At 36.0% G+C, this 13,563-nt stretch overlaps 2 protein-coding genes across 2 annotated transcripts in view; one reads left to right on the forward strand and one right to left on the reverse strand.

Moving 5' to 3' along the window:
* The window catches only part of USP42 (ubiquitin specific peptidase 42), a 37,349-nt gene that overhangs the window by 2,077 nt on the left and 21,709 nt on the right, over window positions 1-13,563 (forward strand). The window contains exons 2-10 of the mRNA XM_067550944.1: window positions 3,257-3,503; window positions 4,632-4,832; window positions 6,897-7,007; window positions 7,199-7,301; window positions 7,455-7,522; window positions 7,658-7,728; window positions 8,594-8,676; window positions 10,826-10,937; window positions 11,420-11,560. Coding sequence (XP_067407045.1) covers window positions 3,266-3,503; window positions 4,632-4,832; window positions 6,897-7,007; window positions 7,199-7,301; window positions 7,455-7,522; window positions 7,658-7,728; window positions 8,594-8,676; window positions 10,826-10,937; window positions 11,420-11,560 — 1,128 coding nt within the window. The 5' untranslated portion in view covers window positions 3,257-3,265. The remainder of the gene's footprint in view (window positions 1-3,256; window positions 3,504-4,631; window positions 4,833-6,896; window positions 7,008-7,198; window positions 7,302-7,454; window positions 7,523-7,657; window positions 7,729-8,593; window positions 8,677-10,825; window positions 10,938-11,419; window positions 11,561-13,563) is intronic.
* Window positions 9,064-13,563, reverse strand: part of CYTH3 (cytohesin 3) — a 99,907-nt gene continuing 95,407 nt past the window's right edge. The window contains exon 14 of the transcript XR_010920332.1: window positions 9,064-10,685. The gene's annotated coding sequence lies outside the window, so the exon portion shown is untranslated. The remainder of the gene's footprint in view (window positions 10,686-13,563) is intronic.

Raw genomic sequence — 13,563 nt, forward strand, 5'->3', positions numbered from 1 at the left:
CCCTCCTGTTAAATGGCTATAATGTAAAGCTCTTCTTTGTAAATTAGTAGTACGTAGTTCCACAGTGTTAACATATGTATGTATATTAAAAAAACAAGAGTCCTGTAGCACCTTAAAGACTAACAAATTTCTGTGGGCATAAGCTTTTGTGGGCTGCAACCCACTTTGTCAGATGCATCTGTGTATTAAAAATCATGAAAAGGTGTGGTACGTGCCAATTTTCAGTCATTACCATTTTATTTGAATTTTTTAAGAGTGCAGTTAATTAGAGAGAGCTTCTTGTGTAATAAAAGATACATATTTTTTAAATATCTGAAGGAGAAACACTTTTTATGTTGCATTATTTTAAACAAGGCCAGATTGAGCTTTGTAAATAAAAATATTGGTTTTATTTATAAGTAATGGTTCCTGGGTGCTTTGACTTGTATGGCGAGCGTGCGGCCAGACAAATGTTTACAGCGAGGTTAAACTGATAGTGGTTTCTAATGGAACTGCTGACAAGATCTTAACAATGATGCAAAACTCCATGCTGCTTTTAGTGGCAAGTAATTACATCTGTTGTTACTTTTTTAATCCTATATTGGGACAGAGATTATAAACCATGGTTTGTATAAGGAAATAAATTTACAATGGCAAGTAGATTGGGTATACTAGCCTAAATGGTTTCAGGGATAGAATAATTTGTGCATGTGTGTGGAAGAGTGGGGAGAAGAGATAATATAAATATTTGTAGTTCTCTGCTGTTCATTTTGTTGGCCTAAGAAGTTATCCTGATATAATAGTTTTAATTTGGACATTTGGAACAAGAGATGGATTTAATTTATTAGTAGTAGTAATAGTACATAGCACTTTGGTAGTACGTTTCACCTGGGAATCTTGAAGCATTTGTCAGTCATTAATTTTCAAAAAAGCTTAAAAATAGGACGTCTTGACTATAGTGTTCTTATTTAGTTTTAAATACTTAGTTTTTATTTGTTGGTATTCTTTTCTTTTTCATTTCCTATCACTCTTGATCATCATCCCCCCCCTCCCCCAGTGTATTGATGGATGTTATTGAAGCACCTTTTCTTTTGGTTGGGAATGTGAAAAACTGGCTCTTTCAAGGGGATGGCACTTACACATTGTGTTATCAGGGCTTGAATCAGTATAGTGGTGATTGAGAGAATCTTATTTGAGACACAGTGAGCTGGGAGCCTCAGTGTAACTCATCTTTTAGTATCAGGATGGCTCCAGTTCTCAATGTAATGTTTCCATGAAGTCTAATTAGAATTCTTTCATTTCAGTTTTGTGTATTTTCTTCTTAGTAATGGCAGGTGGAGACTTCTAAATCTTGTGTGAATCCACTAGCATTCAGAGCCCACTCTCCATAAATAATTAAAATTTGACCCTATATGAAAATTTTCTCACTATAATTCTGCTAAACTACCGAGCATGCTTGGTAGCTTTCATGTAGAATGAGCCATGTAATTTTAAAGGGTTTAATTAGGATTTTTACTCAGAATTTGCAGTTTTGTGTGAGAGCATGAACATTTTGTTCACTGAGTTTGCTTTATTTAACTTCTTCAGTTTTTCTGAAACACTTCCATCATATATCTTAAAGCTGTTTAAGACATACATTCTAATTTGTGTCACAAGAATAGATACATATATGACCAATGCTGGCACCCTTATTTATGTTAGTAGCCCCATTTAAGCTAATGGGGTTGCTTGTGTGAGTAAAAGCTGCAGGATCAGGTCCTTTATGTTGAAATAAGATAATGTACAATCTTGCTATAAAACTTGTTTTGGTAACATTTAGTGCACATGCTCAACAGCACACATTTAAAGGGACAACATCTCAAAATCTAGTCAGTTTTTAAAATATTACTTTTCCAGTTACTACCCCTGCGCTTGAGATTCCCTGAAAATGTACGTGGTTTTAATCACATTTCCTTAATTTTTAAATAGGTTTTTTTCTTCTGTTCTACAGAAAAATTAGCACAAACTGCTGTCAAACGTACAAAGTAAACAAATTGGAAAAAGAGCTACCTTTTGGTCTAATCTTTTACTTTACAATAATAATTGTAACTGTGGCATGCTAAAAATTGATAAAATTAAAATTGTATTTGTTTTGAAAATTCAGTCCAAACAAATATTTCTTTGAGGGTCAGAAAAATTCCTGGAAGAAACACATATATAAATCTGTTTTTTCCCCCCACCCCAAGGACAGTTCCTCTAGGTATGTCCCACTTTCAAAATCCTGTGCTGTGATTCTCATAAATGTAAGGTGGCTCACAAACAGTTTCTTCTGGAACCCATCAACACTTCTGCGTTGGACTGGCAAATAAACACATTTATTTTCCCAATGTCAGGGTTTGAGCATTTTGCTTCTGTAGTGCTTCCAGCTTTTGCCAACCTGGATGAAAGGAACCAAGCTCAAGATATAAACTTGGACACCTCACCACTAAATAAAACTTAGTATAGTTTTTAAGTACTGTTTGTTTCTATGCAGGTTTGTTACGCTAAATATAAAATAGCGCAAGATACCACTAGAAATATAGATTGTAAATCAGCATTTGGAAAGGCTAGATTAGAGTGGTGGCTAAATGTTCTGATCGTGCAGGTAACTTAGCTAATCACAGGCTCATTAATACACATGCAACAGACTTTTTTAAATAAAAACATGTTGAGTCTGTCTCTTTAAGCTAATATGGGCTATACCAAAACTATTAGTCTTTAAGGATTAAATCCATATACAATTTCATATTTTAAAATATTCTTTATTTTAGAGCCTGGCAAAAGACATCTAAAACAACTTTATTTTTTTGGTCTCTCTCAAATAAAAGTATTAGCTTTTGTATCTCCTCTTCAGTCATTTTACGAACTTTTAATGTCATCAAATGCAAAAACAGTTGACTAGTTTACACGTTTGTGGGAAAAATACTGTTGTAGTCAATGCTGAATGCAAAGTTTACCTAAAAGGTATTTTCACACGGTTTGCTATTAAACAGTAGTTGTTACTGGAAAAAAAAAAATCTCATGAAAGTCAAAAGCGGAGGCGGTGTAATTCAGCTGGAAAACTTTTTGTGTGTCATGGTGCATTTTTGAAACAGTCTCACATAGAATTAATTTAGAGAACTAAAACTTTCATCTCAATGGCAGAGAGAGCTGATTTTATTAAGGGGAAATCATAACGGTTACCATTCTTTTCCTTGTGGTGTGCTTTTTCACGTAATATTTGTTCTCATATCAAACAGAACTTTTGACTTTGTTACAGAGATGAACGATGACCATAGTTGACAAGGTATCTGAGTCTTCAAACCCTGCAGCTTGTCAGAAGCAGCCTTGCAGCTCCGTGGTACCCTCTACTGGAGACATGGACTCAGCCTCTGCAAGTTGGGGTGCTGTATCATCTTTGGAAGTTCCAAAACACAAAATCACTTTGGGACCAGTACCTGGTGCTGCAGTTTATTCTAGTTCATCTGTACCTGATAAATCCAAGCCTTCAGCTCAGAAAGATCAATGTAAGTATATCCTGTACTCTCAAATTATGAAAAATAAAACCAATTGCCATTTAGTAGGATGTGCAGTCTTTATCTTGCAGTTCTTACTCATTGGGGTAATCCTATTGATAATCATGGCCCCTGTGAAGTGCAGTTCATGTGAATTTGGCCCGTCACCATCCGCGAGTTTGACACTCCTGACTTATAGTATACTTATTTAGTCAAGTGTTTATTTCTGTAGAGAATGATGAGTTTTATCATTGTTGCTTTTTGTGGCCTGTATTATTTGGAGTTCTCTGAAATATAACATTCTTCCTAAAAGACTTGGTGTCAAGATCCACATCACAGGAAAAAGGTGAAAAATTATTTTTGTTAACCTCTGAGGATAGGACAAGAAGCAATGGAAATTGCAGCAAGGGAGGTTTAGGTTGGACCTTAGGAAAAACTTCCTAACTGTCAGGGTAGTTGAGCACTGGAACAAATTGCCTAGGGAAGTTATGGAATCTCTGTCATTGGAGGTTTTTAAGAACAGGTTAGACAAACACCTGTCAGGAATGGTCTGGTTATTATGTACTCCTGTCTTGAGTGCAGGGGATTGGATTAGATGATCTCTCAAGGTCCCTTCCAGTCCTAACTTTTATGACTCTGTGATTCTATCATTAAGAGCTACTTATTGTACTTGTTATGTGCTTACTTTGGTAACCTTTTGCTTTATATTTATAATTATTAAACTATAATAAGTGTAAGTTTTCCTTGTAATTTACAATAAGGGAAAAAAGGTCATTTGAATTAAGGAGTCAGGTTTAGGAAGCTAGCTAGACAAGGAGTTGCTTAGAGTTAGATTACTGAAATCAGGGCAATAATTAGTCTTTTTTGTATTATCCCACATTAGTGCATTCTACTGTATCAATTTTTTCCAGTTGGCATACAAAACTGTGTCTTTTACTGAGCTTGACTTGAGAACTTGCTTTGTGGTATTGAGGCAGTCTTTAATACATTTCCCATTAAGTCACTAGAACATAGATTATTCTACTTAGTTCTGTTAAAGTTTTTCTAGGTGCTCATGCTTTAAGGTATTATTACTTTAAATCATTTAATTTTAAAATCATGCTAATCTCTTAAAAATGTCTATTTTTTTTTTTTTGGCAGCTATTAATGATGGCATTGCTCCGCCACAGAAGGTTCTTTTTCCAGCAGAAAAGATTTGTCTGAAATGGCAGCAAACACATAGAGTTGGAGCTGGACTCCAAAATCTTGGAAATACATGTTTCCTCAATTCTGCTCTGCAGTGTTTGACTTACACCCCCCCCCTTGCCAACTACATGCTTTCTCATGAACACTCCAAAACATGTAAGTACTTGTAAAAAAAAATATATATATATATATTTTTTAAAAAAACTTCTTATCAACTTTAAAAGTGAAAGGAGAACAGTAATTCTGGAGAACTCCTGATTTTGCTTTTCAACATCTAGGAGTGGATTTTGAGTATCATATTGTCAGTGGGCTCGTGGAGCAGTCTATGCATGATGCCTAAACTTCAGAGTAAGAAGCATTTCTTTGTGCTTTGGAAAGTAATGTGAATAATGAATATTTGGCATGAATCTCCTGCTGGTAGCCAAATCTGGTTGAAAAGTGACATAATTTAGGACACTGGCTACATGTCTTCTCAGCGTTGCTGCATAGCCTAGTTTCCACTTCACTATATTATTGTTATACCAAGCAGAATTTAAAACAGCTCTGTAGCACACAAATAAAATGATCAGTGTCTAAACAGTTAAACCAGTAGACAGCAAAATGGGAAGCAAACTGACATAGGCTTCATGTTTATCCTAATACAAATGTCAGTGGCATGGTGTTCAGAACTTGGGTATCTTTGTTCCTTGCCTTTATTTAAAAAAAAAAAAATCTTTTTCCTGATTTATGTTCTTTGAGTTTATTAGTAATAGGCATGATGCATCCATTAATGGCAAAAGCTACCTTTTTACTGCTGGTTTTCTTATAAGAGACAATTTTTTTTTATTTCAATACCTGCATTATTTTTAATTATATGTTGGTCTAATAGCCTCCTGTCACTTTCTCTGGTCATATATCTATGCTAAGGAATGCTTCTGTGTATCTTTAGCTTGAGTTTTAGTTACATTTATATGAATTAATACTATATTTGCTGCTTAAAGAAATTTGTTTGACCAAAATAATTTTGAAGAAACCCAGGCAGAAATATATATCTCCACATTGCTTCAACACCTGACCCTGCAGGAGTTCTCATGTGCCCTGTACTATGTGGGTCTCCAGACTTCAGAGTGGGCTGGATGTAGCACCCTCTGGTATCTATCATGCTACAGCCTCAGCCAGTCAAATAAATGCATTCTTTACGCCAGAATTCAGTAGACTGTAATGTTCTCAGTTCCTGTCAGCCTGGGAGAAAGGGACCAAGCTCAAGACACAAACTTGGATTTCTCATCACTAAGTAAATCTCAATATAGATGTAAGCGTATTTCCATTTATTTGTACATAGCTTTATATAATAAAGTGGCATAAGATACAAAGGTGATGGAACGCTAGAAAGTATGTAGATAGAAAATCAGCATTAGAAAGGAGGGCTTAGAAAGGCAGCTAAACATTCTGGGTACCTGCATAGTCAAGACAACTATGGTAGGTTAGGGATTAGATATACATATGTAACAAGATTTCATAAAAATACAGTACACTTTAGAAACTACCATGTCTTCAGATATTGCAATTCTCGTGGTTAAAGTCAATTAGCTTCACCTTCATCAATAAAATGCAGCTAAAGTGTCCAGGTACCTGCTATAACTCCTCATCTGTTGGCATAATTAAGTAATATTTTTTCTATTTGTATTAGGTCTTATTTTTCAAGAATTTCAGTTTCTGTTTGGGCTTGGGCTTGCTCCTGCTGCCACTGGACTCTGAGAGTTGAATCTGGCCCAGCTTCTATATAACACTGAACAGCTTGTTTAATTTTAGTCATACACATTTGTTATTGTTTATATAGCACCCAAAACATTATGCACTTGATGTACATATAAGATGATAGATCCCTGCCCTGAAGAGCTTGTACTCTAACCAGGCAATCTGCAGAAAAAAGTGGGAGAGGGCAAGAGAAGCAACATAAGATTGATTTTTTTGGTTTGCATTTTGTTTTTTTAATCCTTTCCTAAATTATTGAATTTTGTGTTTAACTATTCCTAACTTTACTTATTTCTGTGAACAGAATCTTTTTATAATTTCCATTTTTTAATGCATCACTATGGGTTTTCCACCTGTTCTTAATTCAGTTCTTTTGAAAAAGAATAATTTTTATGGAGATTGTTCCTATAATCTCAAGATGTTTTTGAGGACTTCTGTAGATAAGTATTTTATTAATTTGAGATGCAATATTGCTTCACTCCTCAGGCCATGAACAAGGATTCTGCATGATGTGTACAATGCAAGCTCACATTACCCAGGCACTCTCTAACTCTGGCAATGTCATCAAACCTATGGCTGTCATCAATGATCTTAGGCGTAAGTCATTTAAAATAATCTATTTGTAAAATGCCATCTCTGTATTTAAATATTTTGATTTGTTTGTCTGCTTTTATTGTAGTTCATAGAACTTATATTTTTAAAAAATTTAATGAAGTTTAAAAAACGCATCTTTTCATCTTTTTTCACATGTGAGACATACAATGTAACATTTTATATTTATTTGTTAGGGATAGCAAAACATTTCCGCTTTGGAAATCAGGAAGATGCACATGAATTTCTACGCTACACTATTGATGCTATGCAGAAAGCTTGTTTGAATGGAAGCAACAAGTAAGTGCCAACAAAATATTTGAATATGCCGTCATTCCTTCTCCTGATTCCCTATAAATAGAACAATACATGTTCTGGTTTTTCAAAAGAGGAAAAGCTCATAGAAGAAAATAAATTGACTTTAAATCTAATTGCTGCATAATTTATTTTCAGATTGGATAGACATACACAAGCTACCACGCTCATCTATCAAATATTTGGAGGGTACTTAAGATCTCGAGGTACTTTTCTAAAAATTACTATTTTAGGAATGGTTTTGGCCTTATAACTATTTATGACTTAAACACTAGTTAAGCTAATGTTAATCATAGTTAGACTATTGCATATTATGTTAAGCATTTGTATTTTGTTTTCAGTAAAATGTATGAACTGCAAAGGAGTCTCAGATACCTTTGATCCGTACCTTGATATTACATTGGAGATAAAGGTAAACTATTTTGTTACTCTGGCTGAAGAGGTTTAAAACAACACTTTACTTTTCAAAAGCTATGCAGTTAATTGAAATGCAGAATTTAAATTGATTCTAGCTACATAATTTTGTGGTGGATGTGACTTATATTGTACTTTGTCCTTCAATGGTACCTCATCAATGTAAACAGTGTATGTGTATGTGTGCTTACTTAATCTGACCAAGTATTAAAATAGTACATCATTCCGAATTCTTGAATCCACATACATGACAATGCTATCTCATATTTCCAAGTTAAATAGAGGTTTAATTGCAGAATGTTATACTGAGTGTCCATATTGTTAAAACATTATTACTTTTACAATATACGTACCACAGATCAATTACTAGTGTACTACTTTTACAGTATGTACCACAGCTCCATTACTGCTTTACTATATTTACTATTATAGATAGTTAAATCTCAGCTATATCTGTCAAAAGTGAACAGAGTACATTTTGTGATGTAATGTATTCTGCCGTTCCCCTGCCCCCATTGGTCACAAATTCAGTAGTCTGCAGTGGGTCTCTGTTAAAACCATGTTAGTTCATGCTACTGTAAGATAAAGTGAGTGTGTGGCAAGTTCTTATGATGTTTCTGATAACTCATGGAGGATAAGTCCATCAATGGCTATTAGCTAAGATGGTTAGGGATGCAACTTCATGTGCTGGTATCCCTAGCCTCTGAATGCCAGAAGCTGGGAGTGGACAACAGGGGATGGATCACTCGATAGTTGCCTGTTCTTTCCCTCTGAAGCACCTGGCATTGGTCTGATCCAGTATGGCAGTTTGTATGTTATGTTATTATGTTCTAACACGTTGCACTGTTATCTTACTGTTTTAGACAGCTCAGAGTGTAAACAAAGCTCTGGAACAGTTTGTGAAGCCTGAACAGCTGGATGGTGAAAATGCCTATAAATGTAGCAAGTAAGATGGATATTAATGACATCTTAATACTAAATGCTTGGTTCTATCTATTGATGTACTATTGCCTGTCATTTTTAAAAAAGTTACTGATTTTTTGCTTAATTCAAAAACATAGTGCAAGGTAAAATCTCATTTGTTGTACACAAGCTAATATAATACAAAACATCTGGAACTTGGGGAAAAAAACTTATTTTTGAGAAGGCTAGTTCCCTAATTTATTGTTCTGGGAGGGCTTGATTTGGGGAGGTATTTGTTAAGAAATGCACTCGTGATTCAAATAAGTGTTCATTTATTATTATTATCTATAAACCGTACTTTGCTCGTGTTGCTGAATACCATTTTAAAAGTGAAAAAAGTTTACTATAAATTATGATGTTAAATAAACCATCTTAAACCCAATCTGCTATCAATGAACACAGAGTTAGTATGTTGCAGATAACAAAGAAAGAAAAATAAGTTGATCAAACTTCCTATTCATGTCTTAAAAATGGATTGCATGTTTAAAACATTTGGATAAAAGCACAGAGGTACAAATACAACATAATAGCAAAACAGGTTATAATTTTAAATCAGTGCTGCTAAGCAAAGAGACTTACTAAGCTTTGTCTTCTAATATTCTTGCCTCATCTCTAAATTAATAATATAATGAAGCACATGTTCTGCACCTGAGGTAGAATATTAATGGCTAATTAGTGCATTTGGTGGGAAAATGCTGACTATCTCCTCTGTCATGCTAAAATGATGTATCCAGTAGGTGAAATAGAAGGATTCAAATCCAAGTTTTCTCTTATTTGCTAGGATCTGCAGACTACAAACTCAGAATATTTTCAGAGTTCTGATGGTGTAAAGATCATAGATGGGAAGCATAGCTAACAACCATAGTCTTAATGAGTATCTAATTTCTGTATTGTGTGGTCCTCCATAAATGTGCTCTGCAGGGTTCTATGGTCTGCTTAAACTTGAGGCCACAAGCTACCCCCTTCTCAATGAGATTTTTTTAAAAGCACCTTGCTGACCTTTAGGATTTTTCCATTTCTGGGAACTATTTAGTCCAATTATTCAGCTGCTTATCTGAGTTTTCTCATTGGAGTTGTCTTCTCAGTTTGTGCTGGCTAGGCTTATACTAATTATAAAGCCCACAAACTACAGTTTGTTTGAGTATCTAACTTAAGTTTCACAGAATTATATACAAGACTTCCTTGACATTCTGGTCAGTAGGAATTCCTGTCTCCAGTCTAGTATTTTGGGGCATAAATCTGGAAAGGTAGCCTTTTCTCTAATTCCCCACTCAATCCCACCCTTTGTTGGCTGTCAAGAATATTTCTTGATCCTGTAAATCACTAAGTCATATTATTACTATTCTTCTTTCCTTTGTGGTAGCAGCTGGATCCCACTGGTTAATCCTACAGATTCTGTCACTGATCAGTAGCCATCCATCACTTTTACATTGTCAGTTTGGGAATCATTTTTCAAAAGACATCATAGACTTCACTCTTCTTCCTCTCCAGGTAGTGTCAATAAAGGAAAGTAGTGATCACAGACTTATCAAAAGTTCTCATACTGTAGGACAATTGTTTGCTTTTTTTTATTGACAACACATTAAATCCATTTTGGAAGTTCATATGTGCTCTTCCAATCCCAGATCGAAGCTGATGTTCCCTTATTTCAGTTATGCTTTTGGTATTGTGCACTCTGGCAGAAAGTTGAAAGGATAGCCTGAAAGCAGTCTGATATGGTGGTCACTTTTTGTAATAATAGAAATGCTGCACCTTCTTACGTTTTCCTAAGCTATTTTCAAAGACTGTAAATGCTGCAATGAGAAGGCTGCTCTTACTGCATTGTGAGTTGCTGGCAAGCTTTATTTTTTGTTGGCATCACAGAGATCTACAGATATGTTCAAATATTCATTTGGATGTCAAAAGATAAGTTTCTAGAGCCTGTATTCCATTTGTCCTCATGCATTCTGCTGTCTCTTGTACTAGCTGTGCTGAAATGCTGTGTATGAACTTCTGAAAAGCAAAAACAATGCATGTAAAGAAATACTTACTCAAATAATGTAGACAAACGTGAGAGTCATGGAAAACATGATATAAAGGTTTCAATTCAAAATCCACATAAGCCTAACCAGTTGTCTGTGTTTGCTTTTAAGGTGTAAGAAGATGGTTCCTGCTTCAAAGAGGTTTACAATACATCGGTCTTCTAATGTTCTTACATTGTCTCTGAAACGGTTTGCAAATTTTAGTGGTGGAAAAATTACCAAGGTACATAAAATGGTGTTACAACTGCATCTTTTTAATACTTAGATTTTCTAATACCAAGTGACCATACAAAACAAATTAATGCATACACACAACAACTACAGATTGTAGATTCCAGCTTTATGTAGAGAAAAAAACCCAATAACTTAATCTTCTCCTCTTTCTCCTGTTCCTCTCTTCTGGCAATAGCAGAGTTCCATTTTAACAATGAACACAAAAACAATGATAAACAGTCTCCTCTGCCCTTCAAGAGTTGCCTTTTTAGCAGACAGTTCTGCAGCTTATGCTTTTCAGTGTAGATCATTTGGGACCCTATCATTTTCCAAATGAAACTGAATCCTTTTGTTTTATTTGTATGCTTGTGGTCCATTTTGTGTGTGTGTGTATATTTTTAGAAATGTTTCTACCTCACCATCTGAAATCTTTCTCAAACTTTCTATGATAGTTCATAAAATATTTGAGCCGTCTATTCTATCTCTGTTTAGGAAGTGAAATATCCTGAGTATCTGGATATTCGACCATATATGTCTCAACCAAATGGAGAACCAATCATTTATGTTCTATATGCAGTCCTGGTGCATACTGGTTTCAGCTGTCATGCAGGACACTACTACTGCTATATAAAGGTAAAGATAAACATTTTTGTTTATTTTAATAAACAGATTTTTTTTAAAACATAGCCTTCCAAAAATAAGCATTGGGGACATTAATTTTTCATTCCTGTCTTCACCGGTACAGACATTCCTCTGAGGAAGGGAGTTGTTCTTGGAGACAGACTGTTTGGATGACCTGTCATGGGAGGATCCCTTCCATATAAGGACACAGAATCTTGCATACTTTTTTTTGCCACTCTCCTAAACGAAGTACTTTATTCCTGGGGATTCTCCCAGGGGGTTTTGGCACTACCCAGATATTTCCATTAACCAAAAACAGTGAGTCTTCTACACTCTGTGTTCTTTTTAAAGCTATCTCAGATCATTCTAGTGCTACTGGAATGTCCTTCTCAACCCTTGTTGGTTTTCGGTGTAGTCTTTAGTGCTACCAGCACACTTCTCCCTGTTAGCTGGATCATCTGCTCCCAGGAAGTCCTATATGTCTGGAAACACTCTTTGTTGCAGAAAGGTTGCTAACAGGAGAGGCATTCTTCTCAATCCTGGTTGGAGAGGAAGTTCCTCCTTCATTTAATTGACAGGGCCTCTGAGTTGTACAAGTGTGGATTACCAGTTATACTAGCAAATTTGCACCAGTATTCCCACTCCTTAGATTTTCCTGTTGGAGGTTTTTCAGAGACCCACAAATGCTTGTCAGCAAAATTCTGTGGACACTCATAATGGATTTTTCTGTTGTTTAAAGAGGATTTTCTAAGTTATCAAGATCCTCTGCCTGCGTTTGTGTCTATCCTTTGTTTAGATAGTAACCTCATTGGGACAAGGATGGTGGCCTCCTTTGTGTCTTATAGAGCACAGTATGAGTGCTTAACAAATGGTAAATAATTACGGGTGGTCCCTTCACCATAGGACTTCAGAAGCCTCCAGCAGGGACCATTTTAATGCCCTTCATGAAAATCAGACAAAAGCTAAGGAGAAATTATAACAGGACAAATGAGAGAAAAAGATGGGTTAGGTTACAGAGTAGTCAAAATTCTCTGCATCTAATCCTGATTCTTCTGAATTAGCAAAAAGAAAATAAGATATTAAATGCTGCCAGGATGCATAGCAATATCATAGTTTTCTTTTCCTTTTATGGATTTTGAGGGTCCTGGGCATGTTGTCATATGATTGGGTATCTCTTTCATCTCTTTCCTGTTCTCTCATCTACTCTTGTATAATTATGCCTCTGTAGGTTCCTTAGTCCTGGGGCCCCTCAGGTGCAGAGGGATTTTCTTCTATTTTTCAGAACCTTTAGGCAGGATTCGTTTTAAGCTTTGGTTCTGCAGAGAGGATGAAGTGTTACTTGACACTTCTAAATTGGAGTGTGCGTGTTTGGAGTATTACCCAAACACAAGCTGCCAACTGAATTCTGAGCACATGACAATGACTCATAAACTGAACACTGCTCCATCTACCTTTATCAAACCGCTGGGTGGGACTAGACTGTAAGAGATTGCTTTTTTACTTTCCTGTCCATGACTTGATCCTTATTATGATACAGAACAGTTGGGAGGACCTTGATTAGCAATTCAGGCTCTGCCTTTTTAGGAAAAGTTTTACTCCAGTACATCTTTGCATACATCTTTGCTTGATGCTCTGAAGGTGGACTCTTCTTTAGTAGCTCTTGTTCATTATAGCTTTCTGTCTGAGCAATTTTTCCTTGCAAAATTGACTGGACAACACCACTGAGACTGGGGCTCTTCAGCTTTAAGTGGGTGGAGTTCAGTGGCATACCGACGGGCACTGCTGCCGATGCGGGGGGGGGGTGCCAATGTAAGTACGGCCCCTGGGCGCTGGAGACCCACGTTATGCCACTGGTGGAGTTATGGACTTACAGGATACTTGCTAAAACCCTGAAACAGGGTGGTATCGAAGCTGAAGCCAGCAGCTTAGCCCGTTAATTGGCTTTAGTGCCGAGACTGGCCAATTTGGGCAGAGTGTGGATGCATGGTCCTTGGGGTCTCTGTATAAACCTTCAT

The sequence above is a fragment of the Emydura macquarii genome, unplaced genomic scaffold (genome assembly GCF_026122565.2).
Source record: "Emydura macquarii macquarii isolate MOO-44397 ecotype Brisbane River unplaced genomic scaffold, CSIRO-AGI_Emac_v2 contig_1348, whole genome shotgun sequence".
NCBI classification, from domain to species: domain Eukaryota; kingdom Metazoa; phylum Chordata; order Testudines; family Chelidae; genus Emydura; species Emydura macquarii.